The following is a 19031-nucleotide window of genomic DNA, read 5'->3' as shown; positions in this document are numbered from 1 at the left end:
AATTCTAAATTCTACAGCTTCTGATCTTGGGTTGGAGGATTATTTGATTTCTAATTTAAAAATAAAATAAAATAAAATAATAAAAATACTCACTTGGGATGTTTCCATTTAGCCACCTAATTTTGATGCAAAAAGCGTAAGTTTTTTTTGGGAATGTTGCTTTTATATATGTCACGTCGGGTCGGATATGCGTCGGTTCCGGGTCGGAGGATCCGCGCTTGCGTAAATATAAGAGCATCTCCAGTGGTGCATAGGCCAGCCATAGGCCAGCCATTCCCTCCCCTGCCACGTCAGCAACACTACAAAATCCTCCTGCCACATCAGATTTAGGCCAGCCATAGGCCAGCCGCACAAAAATAATTCAATAAATACTGCATTTTACGGAATTAAAATTACGATAGAACTACGAAAATAAATTTACGACACATATGTGGAAAAATTCATTAATTTCATTCAAAAAAATACAAAGTTAAAAAAAAAATTACATTTCAAAAGGTACATACTAAAGAAAAAAACCTATCGCCGTGCAATCCTCCGTGCCCACAACTCTTCAATTATATCCTTTTGGAGTTGAATATGAGCATCCACTTGGCGCATGTTGGCATATTCATTGAGGCGGCCGGCTTCATCGAGAGGAACCCCTTGTCGTACACTAGGGGTGGCCGTTCCGTGGCTTGGACCTGCTTCATCGTCATTGGCCCAACTAGTCAGTTGTGCGCCTTCGTCTTCGACGATCATGTTGTGCAGGATAATGCAGGCGTACATTATTTCGGAAACGCATCCGACATCCCACAAACGTGTGGGACCCTTAATTGCCGCCCTTCGAGACTGGAGCACACCAAATGCGCGCTCCACGTCCTTGCGCGCCGACTCCTGTCGTTGCGCAAAGTAGGCCTTCCTTTCATCGCTTGTTTGTTGGATCGTCTTCACAAAGACCGACCACCGAGGGTATATCCCATCCGCCAAGTAGTAGCCCATATCATGCCGGTTGCCGTTGGCCACAAATGAGACGGCTGGACCGACGCCCTGACACTTCTCGTTGAAGAGGGGAGACGAGTTGAGGACGTTGAGGTCGTTGTTCGACCCGGCTACTCCAAAATATGCATGCCAGATCACAGCCGGTAGTCAGCTACGGCCTCGAGGATCATCGTGGGATTCTTTGACTTGTAGCCGGTCGTGTAGGCCCCCTTCCAGGCAGTCGGACAGTTCTTCCACTCCCAATGCATACAATCGATGCTGCCTAACATCCCGGGGAACCCATGCTGCTCCCCGTGCATCTGCATCAGCCGCTGACAATCTTCGGGAGTAGGGCTTCGAAGGTACTCCTCACCGAATATTTCAATCACGCCCCCACAAAAATCCTTCAGACATTCCAGGGCTGTCGTCTCACCGATGTGGAGGTACTCATCCCACATGTCTGCCGCGCCTCCATAAGCCAACTGCCTGAGTGCCGCCGTGCACTTTTGAATAGGGGTGTGGCCGGGTCTGCCAGCCGCATTGTGCCTAAAGCGGAAACACATATATCGACGCTCTAATGCGCCAACGATGCGCATAAACAACTCCCTGCGCATTCTAAAGCGCCGCCGGAACATGTTGGCGGGAAACCGCGGATTCTCTGCAAAGTAGTCGTCGTACAGCCGCTGATGTGCAGCGGCGTGATCCCGATCAATCACTGCTCGGCGGTGGACAACCCGTGGAGGGCGAGGTATCACCGGCTGTTCCACCATACGCATGTACCGCTCCATCTGGCGGTTCATGTAGGCATTCATAGCCTCGTTCATCCTCCGCGCGTACTCCTCAGCATCCCCACCACTACCACCACTACTACCACTACCACCACCGCTACCACCCGCGTTACTCATCGCTCGATGATACTCTTGTACAGAAAGTTAGAGAGATAGAAAACTCGTTAAAACAAGTGGTGCAAATGAAAATGAAACTAAAATCGCGTTTATATATGTTTAAAAAAAAAAAAAACGAAAATAGGCGCTGGCCGATCGCTAGCCGATCGGGCCGCCACAATGGCGGCTAGCCGATCGGCCAACGCCCCCCGATCGGCCAGCCCACGCCGATCGGCTCGCCTATTTGGCCCTCGCCGGCTGCTATGGTTCGGCTAGCCGACCGGCTAGCGCGACGAATCGGCTAGCCAGTGGCTAGCCGACCACTGGAGATGCTCTAAATACATAATCTATTTTTTGGCGCCGCTCTCACACTCTCCCCTCTCTTCCCCAAATTCAAGCTCTCTCTTTACTAGATTCAAGGTAATCTCCTCAGGTTTATTACCTTATCTAGCCTACACTTATTTCCAAGATCCAATTCTTATGACAATGACTTTTAGTTTTGAATTATGCAAAGAGTCAATTACGTAAATGGTACCTGATCTTTATTTTATATCATTTTTGGTACCTATAAATCACATTTTTGGTACCTGATGCAATTTTCTTCCCATAATGCCCTTTCAACAAATATATTTTTCCATTTATGTCATAAAGGGTATTTTGGACATATATAAAATTTGTACCAAAAGTGATATTATAATATCTTCTCTCATTCTCCTAATTCTTTATACTATTATTATTAAAATCAATATTATTATTATTTTGATGTTATAAATTAATAATTAATTCATTTTTAATATGATTCAGATATACTTAAATATAATTATAGTTATAATTATATTTGATTATTATTGTTATAATATTGATAGTAATTAATAAATAATTGTAGTATAATTATATAAATTATGAATCAAATAATATTATGTAATAGTTATAATTATTATTTTATATTAAATTAGTAACTAATCAATATAGATTATTGTTGTTATTATACTAAAAACTGATAGTAATTAATAAATAATTGTAGTATAATTATATAAATTATGAATCACATAATATTATGTAATAAATATTGTTATTATTTTACAGTAAATTAGTAACTAATCAATATAGCCTTAATAAAAATTTAACATTGTGAATTGTATTCATAATGATATAAAAAGTTGAATATTTTTAGTTAGGTGTTTCAACCTTAAAATGAATATAAAATAATTTAATAAAAAATATTAAATTGATTTAATTACTTTAAATAATTAATTTAATTAGGTATTTTATTTATTTATTTATATTATGAATGCAATTAGATGTATGTATATAACACTAAAAAGAAAGAAGAAAAAAGAAGGAAGAAGAAATATAAACTAAGGAGGAAAAAGGATAGTAAAAGAAAGGAAGATAAAATACTAAAAAGAAAGAAGAAAATGAAGAAAAAAGAAAGAAGAAGAAAAAGAGAAATAAGAAAGGAAGAAAAATTATCACATATTTGGTACTATTTAATGGAAATTTCCAAAAATATCCTTAATGAAAAAAAAAATCACATATTTGGTACCTAGGGTTATTTTTGTTACTGGGTACCAAAAACGATATAAAATAAAGATCAGGTACCATTTATATGCGAAGTAAAAGATCAGGTACCATTTACGTAATTCACTCTGATGCAAAAGCTTAATTGTACTTCTATTTAAATTAGGTATAACATTTTTTAGTCACCCCACTCCCAATCTCTCTGGTTAATTTTTTGTGAGCAAAATTAACTCTATAATAAAATCGTAATTAGGAATCTCTCCAACTCCATAGGAGAACCCAAATTCGAGTTGGTGTGAATTGGCTGTGGAGAACAAACAGACAGTCGAAATTTGCTGGAGAGAAGAAGAAAGAGAGAGTTGGTGTGAATTTGCAGTTTAATCACGGTAAAGTTTCATACAGATAGAACCAATTTCATGTGTTGTCTTTTACAACTATAATTCATGGAAAAGTAAACTGTATGCATTTATTTTTTTGGTGTGTAATTTATCTGTATAGTCTCTGATTTTTTAATACTTGTTAGTATTTTGTAATCTAGGCGCCTTATGCATAGTTTATTCTTTAGGTTCAAAGTTAGAATATGATCTCCAAAGACTCAATCCGTCGAAGAATAAAGCAAGATTTCTTCAAATACCTACCACTAGAGATCCTCACCGATATCCTATTGAAACTTCCTCTTGAAAACATTGCAACTTGCAAATGTGTTTACAAACCGTGGCTCAATCTCATTGAGACTGACTATTTTTCTAAGTCACATCTTTCTAAATCCGCCCCCGTCCTTGTGGTCTCGATACCGTCTACAAATTCAAATTGGTTCAATGTTTTCAAATTGGAAGAGAAGCTTAAGCACAAGCACAAGCAGTATTCAATCAACATGTTTGATTTCCCCCAAGCAACAAAAATATAGGGTTCTGCCAACGGTCTACTTCTTCTAAAAAATCCATTTCGTAATCATCTTTATGTATGTAATCCTATCACCCGTGAATTTGTTGAGCTTAGTGGCCGTCTTACTCCCCCTAGAGAAGATTGTTATGGAATTGGAGTGAGCAGAATAAGTGGGCAACAAGATTGTCTATTTTAACTCTAAATACGGCGAATGTCATGTATACACTCTTGAATCTGGATCCACGTGGATGGGCGTTAAAGCTGCCATCCCCTCCTCTGATCGTTGTTTGAGCTCTGTTGGTGCATTTGCTAGTGGCAATCTCTGTTGGTTGGTTTCAAATGGGTTGAAGAAGTTTTCTTATGTTAGTTGCTTTGATCTTGAAACATAATGTTTTAGCACATTTCCTATACCCCTTAAACAGAAGAGAAGTCTTAAAGAAATTGGTTCGTTTGGTGAAATGGATGATGATTGTTTGTACATCAATTCTATTCTTCTCACTCCAAGTTTTCTCACTCAAAAGAGGCTTTGGAATGCAAAATGTAACTTCATTTTAATTTGTACTACCTCCGTCCCTGAAAATTTGATACACATTACTATTTCGGTCCGTCCCTGAAAATTTGATACACTTTACTTTTACCATTTTTGGTAGTGGACCCCATATTCCACTAACTCATTCCTACTCACATTTTATTATAAAACTAATACTTTAAAAGTAGGACCCACATCCCACCAACTTTTTCAACTCACTTTCCATTACATTTCTTAAAACTCGTGTCGGGTCAAAGTGTAGCAAATTTTGGGGGACGGAGGTAGTACTATTTATGTTGACTATTTTTATTCATTTAACTATTATTAATTGATTGTTTATTGTTTAGCAATGTCGAAATCTTATGAAGATTCCATTTATGTTGATACCTTCCGTTTTCACATTGAAAACAATTTCTATAAATTGGAGTGATTCTTGAATGTAAGTTATGTAACATATCAATTCAATACCAATGAAAAGCTTGATAAACATAGTTGTCTTCATTTATCCTAGTTAACTTTAACTACTAGAGTAGTAGTATTTAAGCTTGAAACGTAGTTACTAAACCAAAGTAATTATGACTTGGGAGAGCCTCTGGTTATAAGTAATAAGCAAAGTAAATATAGTTTGATCAAGGTAAGACTCTTTAGATCATCAACAAAGATATGAAAACAAGATCATGAACATTTTTGGACATGTTCATGCAACCTTAAATTTTGCAATCACCTCAATAATTCTGATATAGATATGATAAACAATGATGATTTTCATACAAAATGTTGTATCTTTTCCTTGCGGAATCTGCCCTAATAGGGGCGCTTATATACCAAGAACCGAATAAAATCTTTAGCCTCAAGCCAAAATATATGTATATATATAAGAAAAAGAAGAAAAAGGAGTGGCAAGGAAGGTGATCAATGGGGGGTTATGGAGCTAACATATCATCTTCAGAAGCCGATGGACCACTGCGTCCTTGCTCCTCGCCCTCCCAGTCGTTGTCTAGAAGCTTCCTCCGCGACCCAGTCCCACTACGTCTCTGGCTTTCTGTTGATTCATGGGTTCGAATCAGAGGCGTGTTATGTAGTGAGTGGCGTGAGGTATCAAGAATTCGTCCCAGTTGAATTTCCTGAGCTCCCGCTTTTCTTCCTTGGAAAGTTCAAAGTTGGGCTCTCATCCACACATGAACGCGGCCCTACGCGTGTTTTAGAGTCGAATGAAACGTCGAATAATATTGCCACTTGGGAACACAAATCTAAACCAAACATGGTTTATATACTCATGAGTTAAATGTGTTATCTTTGCTCATCAATCTAACTTGAGAAAGTACGCGACTACCTATAACGAGCATGAGGTTGGACCGTTTCTATAAGGTTTAACGACCAAGGGAACTCAACTTGATACAAGAATCATAATGGAGAGATTAGGGCTGACACTGTTGGGGAGATGGAGACGAAGGGGAGATGTTTATGATACCTAAATGGATCTGTTTCTTGTCAACAGCTTGTCATTTCAAATTCTTGAAATAGACGCCTCTCACGATGCATGGTTCTTGGTTTTCGACATGCTTCCTTCTATGTCTCTTTCTTCCTTCTATGTCTCTTTCTTCGTTTAACCTCTGCTAGAGTAAAACCGGTAAGCAACAAAAAATCAAAGAAACTCACTACTGAATCTGTACATACTATATGGGTGAACTCATCAGAAAAACAAAGTTCAAATTGAGTAGACAATATGTTACTACTATATAGAACGAAACCAACTCGAACATAATCAAATATGCAAGAATACCATGAACGAACGAATCAGAAATAACAAGCATACAAAGAACATCATCTAACAGAAATAGGAAATACTAGAGCAAAGGCTCACCATGGCAGGTCCTACAAGACGAGGCACGAAGTTAGTCAACTACACGTATGCATAGCTCAAAACGCCAACATTGTTCATTTTCACACAAATTATCTCAACATGATGTATGGCACCTCAGATCTCACATTCACTAACATAAATACAAGAATAACTCTGCGAAATTCTTGTGAACTAAGTACTTGTGTTTGTTATGTAAATGATGAGTTTGATAATTGAGCTTTAATTTTTTTTTTTTAATTTTTTTGATAATTGAGCTTTCATTTGAGTATGTTTTGTTTCATTATCTACATGTTCTTGCTCTTAATATTCACAGAATTCATGAATGGCCAAGCTTTTATTGCTGATTTTACTTTCCCTGGATGTTGGCTTATTGGATATCTATATTACTTAAAGGCAATTCTGCAATTCTACATCAAATAGAAATGAGAATAAAGTAAAAAATGAATAAAATAGATGGAACAAAATAAGAAAGAGAAAAAAGTTACTACTATATATGAAAATGACTCGAGAACTTGTCAAAATGAGTAAACTATTAAAGGATGGGATCATATACACCTCAATCTTCCTGAATCTTGGGAGGCAAGTAGAAGCGTATGTAGCCCATCTCTGCAATCTTATACTCGACCACCAATGGGAGCTCCGAGGACAAACTTAAAGTGACAGTGGTAGACAATGGGGAGGCCTTAGTGAAGGAGTTAAGATACCTAAGAGCAAATCTGAGAGATACTGGCTCATTCATCTCAACATTCACCTCGTCGTCAACAGTGGTGTTGTGCTTACATACACTATTCGCAGTTACAATATCACCCTTGGATGAGAACTCCACACCTTCGTTTTCGTTTGTAACAGAGATGACAACTGCAAGAAACAAGCAGAGGTAGTAGGAATGAGTCTTGTAGCAGTAAGTCACCATATCTCTTAACACACACTTGATTCACCTGTGTCACCAATGCTGCTAAGATGTTTGCAAATCCAAGAGAACTCAACAGATGGCATGCGAACAATAGCATGGTACTCAGCTTCTGGCATTCCTAGATGCTCACTCTCAATGTCCATCAGCTTCATCTCAAATTTTGAGCTCTTATCTTGTCCTGTAAAACATCACAATTTTATTATCAAATCCAGACTAAATTTTAGTGCCAATTCATATATGCAAATCTAAGTTATAGGGTAAATCATCAACATAATCATTCATCAATTAAATCACATCAATAATAAATAGGTAGAAAGAGATGTGATAAGATATCTGTCAAAAATCAAAGCAAATATCAGTCAATGGATCTTGTGATGTAACCGTTAGATGAATGTCACATGTCATCTAATAATGTAGGATGTGTAGTCTAATAATGTAGCTCGGCTAATAATATAATGCTTTTAGTTTAATAATGTAGCTCGGATATTAATATCACGACCATACCATCCAATACTAAATTTTAATACATGTGCCAATTCATATATGCAAATCTAAGCGATAGGGTAAATCATCAATCAATTAAATCACATCAATAATAAATAGGTAGAAAGGGGTGTGATCAGATCAATAAGTGAAATTCTTTAAAAAATCAAAGCAAATATCAGTCACTGGATCTTATGATGTAACCATTAGATGAATGCCACGTGTCATCTAATAATGTAGCATGTGTCATCCAATAATGTAGGATGTGTAGTCTAATAATGTAGCTCGGCTAATAATGTAGCTCGGCTAATAATATAACACATTTTAGTCTAATAATGTAGATTGTGTAGTCTAATAATGTAGATCGGCTAATAATGTAATCCATCCGTCCCAAGGAAGATGACCCCTTCCTTGGATGACGCGGGATTTTATGCAGTTAGTTTTTGTATGTTAAGAGGAGAGAGTAAAGTAAGAGAGAGAATAAAATAGAGATAAATGTGTTTCCATTTTAAGCAATGGGTAATCTTGGTTGGGACAAACTAAAAAGGAAAGTGAGTCATCTTCAATAGGACGGAGGGAGTAATGCTTTATTTTAATAATGTAGCTAGGATATTATTATCACTACCATACCATTCAATCTAATGATCCAAAATTTACTTTGATTTGTAACAGGATTTCACTTATCATAAATTTTTTTTACTTTCAATTTAGATATCTCGCCCATTACACTATTTCGTTCAATTTATACTTTCAATTTTATATTTCTTTCTATTTTTCATTTTTAGCGCCCTTTCTCCGTTCAATTTTTTTGTCCAAGTTCTTCCACTATAGAATGGTTGTATCACAAATTCACAATTAATTTTCTTAAAAAAATACAGAAATCTGAGTTCTGTGGGACTCTAAATGGGCTTGACCAGTGTAAGGCCCACGAAAAAGGGTTGTTATATTTATAGTTGAAGTAGCCCATTAATATGATTGAGGCCCATTTTTACTAACAAAGCGAATATCATTTAAAATTCTTCATTCGCCAAAGTTTTGTGATTCATTTTGACATTTTAGTTATTTAGGTGTATATAATATTTAACGTTACTTTTGATTTATCGATATTGCAATCATTCCATTCAGGGACGATTTCTACGTAGGCCAAGTCGCCGCTCCAGCGTGGGTTTGGTGCCGTATTCCAACCGACCTCACCTAGTACTGGTCTTCTCGTACATGGCATAAATGTTCTATTATTCGACAAGTTGATAGAAATTAAAATTCAGAATCACACTTCTTTATTGGCACAGTAGGGGACGTCCTATTTATAAAGGGTTGCACACTTTCTCATCTGCAGATGGAAAAATGACAATAAAGAGTGGCAACAAGGTGATGATGGTTGTTGAGAGGAGAGGCAGCCTATACCACTTGACAACTTCTGTTCTTAAGCTCTCTGATGGAGAGTGTGAGCCTCTGGCATAGAAGGCTTGGTCATCCTGCGGAGGGAAGTGTGAGGGAGCTGATCAAGAAAGGGATAATCTATGGAGAGCTCCAAAAGACAACACCAACACTTCATGTGATGAATGTATTCTTGGCAAGTCCAAGAAGCTGCCTTATCCACCAGGTAAACACACCTCCTTGGCTCCTCTAGAATATGCTCATAGTGATTTATGGGGGCCAGCATCTGTGAATTCTATTGGGGGTGGTAGACATTACATGAGTATTATAGATGATTTCTCAAGAAAGTGTTGGATATATATCCTAAAAGAGAAATCTGAGGCTTTTAAGTTTTTCATTCAATGGTGCACTGAGGTTGAAAGGGAAAAGGGCACCACTCTTAAGTGCCTTAGGACAGATAATGGTCTAGAATTCTTATCCAAGGAGTTTGATAATCCTTAGGACTTTTGGCTGCAAAGCCTTTGCTCACTTAAAGCAAGGGAAGCTTGATGCAAGGGCAGTGAGGTGTATCATGTTGGGGTACCAAACCGGGGGTGAAAGGGTATAGACTCTGGTCAATAGAGCAAGGAGATAGAAAGATCTTTATCAGCCGAGATGTGTTCTCTGAGGATGAGATGCCTCTTATGCAGAGTTCTAGAGTATCAATTGATCCTCTTCAAGAGTATCAATTGATCAGAGGTCAAGCAATCAAGAACCTGAGGCTAGTGAATCTGAGGTGAAGTCTGGTGGTTCAGATGTTGATACAGAAGGTGTTGGTACAGATAGGCCACCTCAAGAAGGCCCTAATGATCTGCAAGATTGGATGATAGCAAGAGATATAGCAAAACGAATTAAAAGGTGCCTGCAAAGTTTGCTGATTCTGAGATGTTGTTCTATGCTCTCTGTGTGGCTGAGGAGGTGGAGTATTCTGAGCCAGCCAGCTACAGAGAGGCTATGAATAACAAGGAATGGGAGAGGTGGATGCAGGCTATGATAGAAGAAATAGAGTCTCTTATTAAGTCATCTGCAGATGACTTGATCAGATTCGAAGCAAGATTGGTGGCTAGAGGTTTCGCACAAAAAGAGGGGATTGATTTTACAGAGGTGTTTTCCCCAGTTGTTAAACATGCTTCTATTAGAATGTTGCTAGCATTAGTGGCAAGGAATGATTGGGAGTTAAAGCAACTTGATGTTACAAATGCTTTTCTACATGGAACTCTAGAAGAGACCATCTATATGTCTCAACCAGAGGGCTTTATCAAGCCTGGAGATGAGGGGAAGGTGTGTTTGCTCAAAAAGAGCATCTATGGCCTTAAGCAGGCCAGTAGGAAATGGCACAAGACTTTTGATGCACATGTGCTTGAAAATGGCTTTGTAAGATCCAAATATGATGGATGTGTTTACATCAAGAAGAAGGAGTTTCTGTGGCTTATCTTCTACTTTATGTTGATGATATGTTAGTGGCTAGAAAGAATATGATAGATGTGCAGGAGGTGAAGGATGATCTGAGGTCTGCATTAGAAATGAAGGATCTTGGTGCAGCTAAAAGAATACTGGGCATGAATATTATGAGGAACAGAAGGATGATCTGAGGTCTGCATGAATGCTGAAAAGGTTTAAAGTGGAGAACATCAGAGAGGTTTCAACTCCACTCCAAACTATCTGCTGATCAAAGACCACAAAATGAAGCTAAGGCTCAAGAAATGAAAAGGATTCCATATGCTAACATTGTTGGAAGCATAAAGTATGTTATGGTAAGCACACGGCCAAATATCTCACAGGCTATGAGTGTGACTTCAAGATATATGTCAGATCATGGCAAGAAACATTGGGCAGCTTTGAAGTGGCTGCTAAGATACTTGAAAGGTGCAAATGATTATGGGATTTTGTTCAGTGGTGCTGGCAATCATGAAGGGGATGTATTAATGGGCTTTTGTGACGCAGACTTTGCTGGTAGCATTGATACAAGGTCTCAAACAGGCTACATATTCACCATATATGACTCTGCAGTAAGTTGGAAGTCGAACTTGCAGAGTGTGGTGGCTTTATCTACCACAGAGGCTGAGTTTATAGCTCTTACTTCAGCTGTAAAAGAGAGCTTTTGGCTCAAGGGTATGCTGGGAGACTTTGGTGTGAGGCAGGAGGCAGTAAGCATTGGGTGTGATAATCAGAGTGCATTGAGTCTTGCAAAGCATCCAGTCTACCATGAAAAGAGCAACCACATAGATGTGCTGCATTTTATTAGAGAAGAGATTGAAAAGGGAAAGGTGGAGGTGTTCAAGGTGCATACTTCGAAGAACCCAGTGGATATGCTGACCAAACCTTTGCCGAAGGAGAAGTTTCATTTGTGCATGAGTTTGGTGAACTTGTGCAGGTTCAAAGGCAATGGTGGTTGAGCAGTCAAGGTGGAGTTTGTTAGCTTATGATAGCTCAATCACCAATGGATCAACAAACTATTTTACTTCATCAAGATGAAACTGAGAGCTCGACTTAAGCTCAGGAGCTTCATGAACCGTTAGATCATGATTAGTGTGTTAGATTGAATCTGAGCCGTCAGATTAGAAACTAACCGTTAGCTTTGTTTTCAATTAGTTGAGTTTGTTAGGCTTGTTAATTCTCATTCCGATTCAGTTGTGTAATTCTCTCTTGAGTTTGAGTTCAATAATAATTCCTCTCTTAGCTCAACTACTCTCCTCAATAATCTTGCCATTTATTCTTGTTATTTGATTCGCAAATCATCGTGTAATTTCACACCGTCAACAATTTTCGAATCTTCTATGGAGTTGGTGTATGTCATATTTATAGTTTGGAAAAAATGATATTTTGACATAATATTTCTATACTATATTACTTTATTTTTTAAAATATATCTCTTTGTTCCATTTAAGATGTTCACATTCTTAAGTTGTACGAGATTGTAGGAGGAGTTAATAGATTAAGTGAGTCAAGAAAAAAAAATTTGAGTATTAAGGAAAGCGAGGAGAGTATACTCCGTATTGTAGACAAAATAAGTATTAAAATTAAGTAAAAATAATCTGAAATGCACTAAGGTCGCATTTTTAGGCGGAAAATGCGGCCATCAGTGTAGGATACGACTGATATCGGGGCCGCTAGAAAATTTCCTCACGTGCAAAGGCTGCAACCACATTTCGCGAGCTTATTAATGTACAATTATGTATGTTTATCACTGGCCTAATGCAAGATACTCCACTTTCTAGTTACTTTTAGAGTCCAAGAAATATGGAAAGCCCACTAATAATATTTGTGAATAAGAGGTGAATAGGCCCCCCTCCCAAAAAATAACGAGAGATATGGAAAAAGCAGGTCCGATTACGCCTATTCCTAATCCTAAATGGAATGGAACGGCGTAGGGATCCATATGTAAACATAGTATCTATTTAGATACGCTCGAATGACTCCTTGAGAATGTATATAACCCTATTCCGGCCTGGTCCGGTATGGAATGAACTTATAATCATGGAATCGACTCGATCATCAGATTATAAGTTCATAACCCTAGTCCATTCCCGTTTTGGTCGGAACAGATCTACTCATTTTTTTTAATTTTAGCCCAAACATCATTAAAAATCGATAAAAAAAATAAAATAAATTCTGTTCTAGAAACCTGGAATTAATTTGTTTACCATGAAAACCTTTATAGGTCGTGCAGGAAGTAAATACTCATATTTCCGACAGATATTAATTTGGTTTATTATTACTATCACCAAGATTTTTTTTAATCTTTAGGTCGAACTGACTTTTTTATTTTTATTTTTTCTAAGCTGACTTTATATGAAGGTTTAAATAAAACGAGTTAGGTCCAATAAACTAAAAGACTAATTATATTTATATGAAGGTTTAAATAAAACGAGTTAGGTCCAATAAACTAAAAGACTACTTAAATAAGTCAACCACTTTGATTAAACCAAGTCAATATCCCTTATAAATATATAGAGGGATGATTTAGAGACATAATGTCTCCAAGACATAATACCCTTATGTCACTTTGCCATAAACCAAATTATTATATGAACTAATATACCCTTATTTTAAATTATAAAAGGAAAGACAATTCATTTATTATATCATTTATCTAAATGATCAATCAAATTCATATCAAAAGTCAACTCACCAAGTTACACTCTTTTATCAAAATATACTCAATAATCTAAATATACTCAATCAAAACTAACGAGACTAAATTGCATAAATCTCAAATATATTAATTTGTCACTCCATAAATCATAAAAATGACTTACATGCATATACATACTTAATTTATTAGTATTATCATCCAACGAAAGAGTAATATATAATCATTCGAATTAAATTATTTTATTAGTATTAAATAATTACTAAAATTCTAAATCATAAAAATGACTACATGTATATACGCTTAATTTTTAATTGTTATCATCCAACGAAATAGTAATAATTATTCGCATCAAATCATTTTCTTAGTGGTATTAAATAATTATTAAAATTCTAAGCCGTAAAAATGACTACATAAACATACATACTTAATTCTTAGTCTTATTATCCAACGGTATAGTAATAGTCATTCGCATCAAATAATATTATTATTATTAAGTAATTATTTATATTGTAAGTCTTAAAAATGACGACATGCACATACATACTTAAATTCTTCGTGTTATCGTCCAACAGAATAGTTATAGTCATTCGCATCAAATTATTTTATTAGTACTCTATTAAATAATTATTTGTTTAAGAAAGTATTAAATAATTATTAAAATTCTAAGTTATAAAAATGACTACTATGTGCAAACACTTCATTTTTAATTGTTATCATCTAACGAAATAATAATAGTCATTCGCATCAAATTATTTTATTAGTTGTATTATAAAATAACTTTAAAATTCTTAGTCATAAAAATGACTACATGCATATACATACTTAATTTCTTAGTGTTATCGTCCAACGAAATAGTAATAGTCATTCACATCTAATTATTTTATTAGTACTTATTAAAATTATAAGTCATAAAAATGACTACATGCATATACATATTTAATTTCTTAGTGTTATTGCCCAACGTAATAGTAATAATCATTCGCATCTAATTATTTTATTAGTAATAAATAATTATTAAAATTCCAAGTCATAAAAACGAGTACATGTGTATATATACTTAATTTCTAATTGTTATCATCTAACGAAATAGTAATAATTATTCGCATCAAATTATTTTATTTGTAGTATTAAATAATTATTAAAATCTAAGTCATAAAAATGACTAAATGCACATACATACTTAATCTCTTAGTGTTAACATCCAAAGGAATAGTTATAGTTATTCGCATCAAATTATTTTATTAGTATTAAATAATTATTAAAATTCTTAGTCATAAAAATGAATACATGCATTCATATACTCATTTTCTTGTTATCGTCAAATGAAATAGTATAGTCATTCACATCAATTTTTTTATTTATTAAATAATATTTAAAATTCTAAATTGTAAAATACTAGTAGTATACCTATGTTATATATTGTACTTATTATCATCTAATGAAAGGATAATAGTCATTGGCATCAAATTGTTTTATTAGTAAATATAAATTCCAGATTCAATAATGTTTTGTAAAAATAAAATTAAGATTGAGTATTAAATCTATTAAATACCTATAAGTTTAGAAGTTTAAAAATATTGTATAAAGTATTATTTAGATAAAGGTTAATTTATTATATTAAATTAAATTTAAATAAACTAATATTAGGTGAAGTTAGAAAGAATAATTCAAAAGCATATGTATGTAATGAATTTAAATAAACAAATACTTACGTGATAAGCTGATTTGGAAATTTATGAGAGATTGGAGAGAAGATTTGAGTATATATTTACTTAAATTAAGCCATCCATAAATATACACAATTTTCCTAAGTGAGTAATTTTTAAATATAAATAAATGTTTCATATGCATAAGGGTAGTATAGTATATGTACAAAACATAAATTTAAATAAAAATTTTAAATAATTTAAAATGACTATTTTAACCCCATTATAGCATTGTGGCTTGGAGACATTATGTCTCTAAAACATTTTCCAAATAGATAATCAGATCTCTATTATTGAATTTCGTATGGATTCCTCTTTAAAACGAATTTATTGCCATTTCAATTGAAATCTAACATTAGTTACAACCAAATTAGAGACAAATACTTCTAAAACATAATAAATTTCTCATTATAGGAGTAATTTATAGTACTGACTTCTATTTTTATTTTTATAAATAAGTTATATAAGTAGTAGATAATGAAATACATGAGCAATATTTAAGTAGTGATGAAGACACAAAGTTAAAAAAAACGAGTAATATCTATCAATTGCTAGCTAAGGAAGAACATGGACTATTTGAACCCACCAAGGCAGCTATTGTTCTGGTAATCTCATGTTTTCAACATCCCAATTTTAATACTACTATGCTTCCGAAATTTATTTATTTTTTAATTGTAATGGACCTTCAGATATTAAATTATTAGTACTTTATATGGTATACTATAGTTGGTTGAATCATAATTCTTCTCATTTTATTTCATCTTGATTTATCTAGTTTATTCCTTTTTTTAAAATTCTTTTTCCATTTAATTCACTAATCATCATCTTCTTAAACCACCCTTAAAATACATTAACTAAATTGGGAGGGAGAGAGTGTATTTGCCCAACAGGAATTACTTCGGAAAATAAAAATTCAGGAATCTGAGTTATGTGGGGATTCTAAATGGGCTTGAATCAGTGAAAAGCCCACAAAAAGGGTTATTATATTTCTAGTTGAAGTAGCATATTAATAAGATCGAGGCCCATTTTTACTAACAAAACTATTAAATACTCCAAAGTTGAGATTCATTTTGCCATTTTAGCTATAGTTCTAATTTAATGTTTATTCTACATTTAGGTATTATGCAATATTTAACATTACTTTTGATTTATTGATGTTGCAATTTTTGTATTAAATGACAATTCCTACATAGGCCAAGTTTACTTTATTAACTAGGACTTCCCACAAAAACTTCCTGCCACGTCATCATTAGACTTTCCATTTTACTGCCACATCACTAGGACTTTCCATGCACTAGGACTTCCCGCAATAAAATTAAAATTCACATTATTCTATTTACGGAATTAAAATTTCAATGAGCCCTATTTATAGAATTTTTTTTTTTAAATATTAAAACTCGGACGTCTGACCGGGATGTCTGACCCTCGCCACAGTGGCGGACGTCCGCCTGTCCATGGGTCGGACGTCCGAGCCCCTCCGACGGGCATATGGGACGGGCGTGTCCGCCCTTCGTCTTCACTACGGCGGACGTCCGGTCGGACGTCCGCGACGTCCGCCATTAGAGATGCTCTTAACATTTCTTAAAACCCGTGCCATCAAGAAATGAGACTCCTAATGACGGACGGAGGGAATACTAATTTTAAATGAAATGTGAGTGGAATGAGTTAGTGGAAGGTTATACCCTATTACCATTTATAGTAAAAATGATCTGAGACTACTATTCATAGACGGATTAAAATGAAAAAATGAGACTCGTTGACAGAGTATGTTAATTTGTGACTCAAATTTAAATAATATACGTCACCATATCATATACGATTTGGGTCGCAATCATAGTACTATTAAATTGTGGACTTCAAAAAATAATTGAGCTTTCGACTTACGAGTCAACGGGCATGGTCCTTTACGAAATAATTAAAATAAATAATTAAAACATCCTTGTAGTGAAATTGCATTAATCATATTGCATCACTTAAAAATTGTTTTTATATTAATTGCAGTTATGCGTATATGTTATCCCAGCTACTTGTCACCCACTAGAAAGTGGAGTAAATAAGCATGTATTTGTAGATGATTCAAGAAAAAACGTGTTAGTTATCTCTGTAAATGAGTAAATACCGAACCTGCTCTCTCTACCCTCAAATAAATAATAATAATAATAATAATAATAATAATAATAATAATAATAATAATAATAATAATAATAATAATAATAATAATAATAATAATACTTAATTATCTGCTATACCAATATATGTATCGACAGAGTTAACAGATTTACTTATTTATTTTTTATAAGTATTTCATTGATCCCAACTAAGTTTAGTTAAAATTTTGGACATGAAAATTAAAAATTGTGTTGAAAAATACTTCCTCCGTTCCCTGATTAATTATCACTCTTTGGCCGGACACGAATTTTAAGAAATGTAAAGAAAAGTTGGTTAAAAAAGTTAGTGGAATGTGAGACCCACTTTTTATATTGATTTTATAATAAAATGTGAGTGAAGTGAATTAGTGGAATGTAGGACCTACCTATCATTTATAGTAAAAATGAAGTGTGACAATTATTGAGGTACTGACCGAAATGGAAAAAAGTGACAATTAATCGGGGACGGTAAAAAATGAACAATTTTAATGAGATGAATTAAAAAAAGATAAAGATGGTCATTTGAATGAAGTAGCGCCTATATTGACATTTTAAATAAGAATGTAACTTGAAAAGGTTTAATAATTTTCTAATATGAGTTGTGACGATTGAATTAACTATCTCAGAACCCTTGGCTTTGCATTAATTATAGTCTACAACAAATTGCCAATTGATAAAACAACCAATATTGTTTGGATTCAAGTATTTTAGAGCATCTCCAATGACGGCTAGTGGACCGGCTAGTCGCTCCACGTGCGCTGGCCGGTCCGCAAGCCGACCATTGGGACCGGCGAGCAAATCGGCTAGCCTACGCCGATCCGCTGGCCGCCATTGTAGCGTCCCGATCGGTTAGCGGCCGGCTAGCCCATTTTTTAATGTTCGAAACTCTATATATACGCAATTTTAACGTCATTTTCATTCGCACCACTTGTGTTAACGAGTTTCTCTCTATCTTAATTTCTATACAAGAGCAATATAGCGAAATGAACAGTGGTGGTAGTGATGGGGATGCTGAGGAGTTCAAACGGCGATTGAACGAAGAGTTGGATGCGTATACGTCCTGCGAGTTAATTCGGCTGATACAAATGGCCTTGCAGCCGCAACAGCAGACGGTACCTCGACCCACCACCGCCGAGCTGTGGTTGATTGGGATCACGTCGCTGCACATCAACAGCTATATGAAGACTACTTCGCTCCGGAGCCGCGGTTTGGGACCAACTTTTTTAGGCGACGTTTTAGGATGAGTAGACCACTATTTATGCGTATCGTTGAAGCTTTAGAGCGTCGATATAGGTGGTTCCGGTTCAGGTACGATGCAGCTGGCACACACCTATACAAAAGTGCACTGCGTCAATCAGGCAGTTGGCCTACGGAGGCGCGGCAGACATGAGGGACGAGTACCTCCATATCGATGAGACGATTGCCCTGGATTGTCTGAAGTATTTCTGTCAGGGCGTCATTGAAATATTCCGTGATCAGTATCTTCGAAGCCCTACCCCCGAAGACTGCCAGGATCTGATGCAGATGCACGGGGAGAAGCATGAGTTACCGGGGATGTTGGGCAGCATAGACTGTATGCGTTTTAGAGGGGCATTTAGTATATTTTGTTAATATAATTGTGAATTTATAT

The 19031-nt window shown here is 35.4% G+C and overlaps 1 protein-coding gene across 1 annotated transcript; it reads right to left on the bottom strand.

Annotated features, from left to right (window-relative positions):
- Positions 1-7106: 7106 nt before the first annotated feature.
- LOC148924188 (DNA sliding clamp PCNA-like) lies at positions 7107-9253 on the bottom strand. Its single transcript, XM_089058638.1, has 3 exons — positions 9238-9253; positions 7579-7731; positions 7107-7498 (listed from the first exon to the last, which is right to left on the bottom strand). The coding sequence occupies exons 1-3, from the start codon at positions 9251-9253 to the stop codon at positions 7197-7199; spliced, it is 471 nt and encodes a 156-aa protein (XP_088914764.1). The 3' UTR covers positions 7107-7196.
- Positions 9254-19031: the final 9778 nt, after the last annotated feature.

The sequence above is a fragment of the Salvia hispanica genome, chromosome 5 (genome assembly GCF_029641045.1).
Source record: "Salvia hispanica isolate PSC_SH4W2 chromosome 5, Shi_PSC_v1, whole genome shotgun sequence".
In the NCBI taxonomy this organism is placed as follows: Eukaryota; Viridiplantae; Streptophyta; class Magnoliopsida; order Lamiales; family Lamiaceae; genus Salvia; species Salvia hispanica.
Note: the sequence above shows the minus strand (reverse complement) of the source record. Positions and strands in the feature narration are given on the sequence as shown.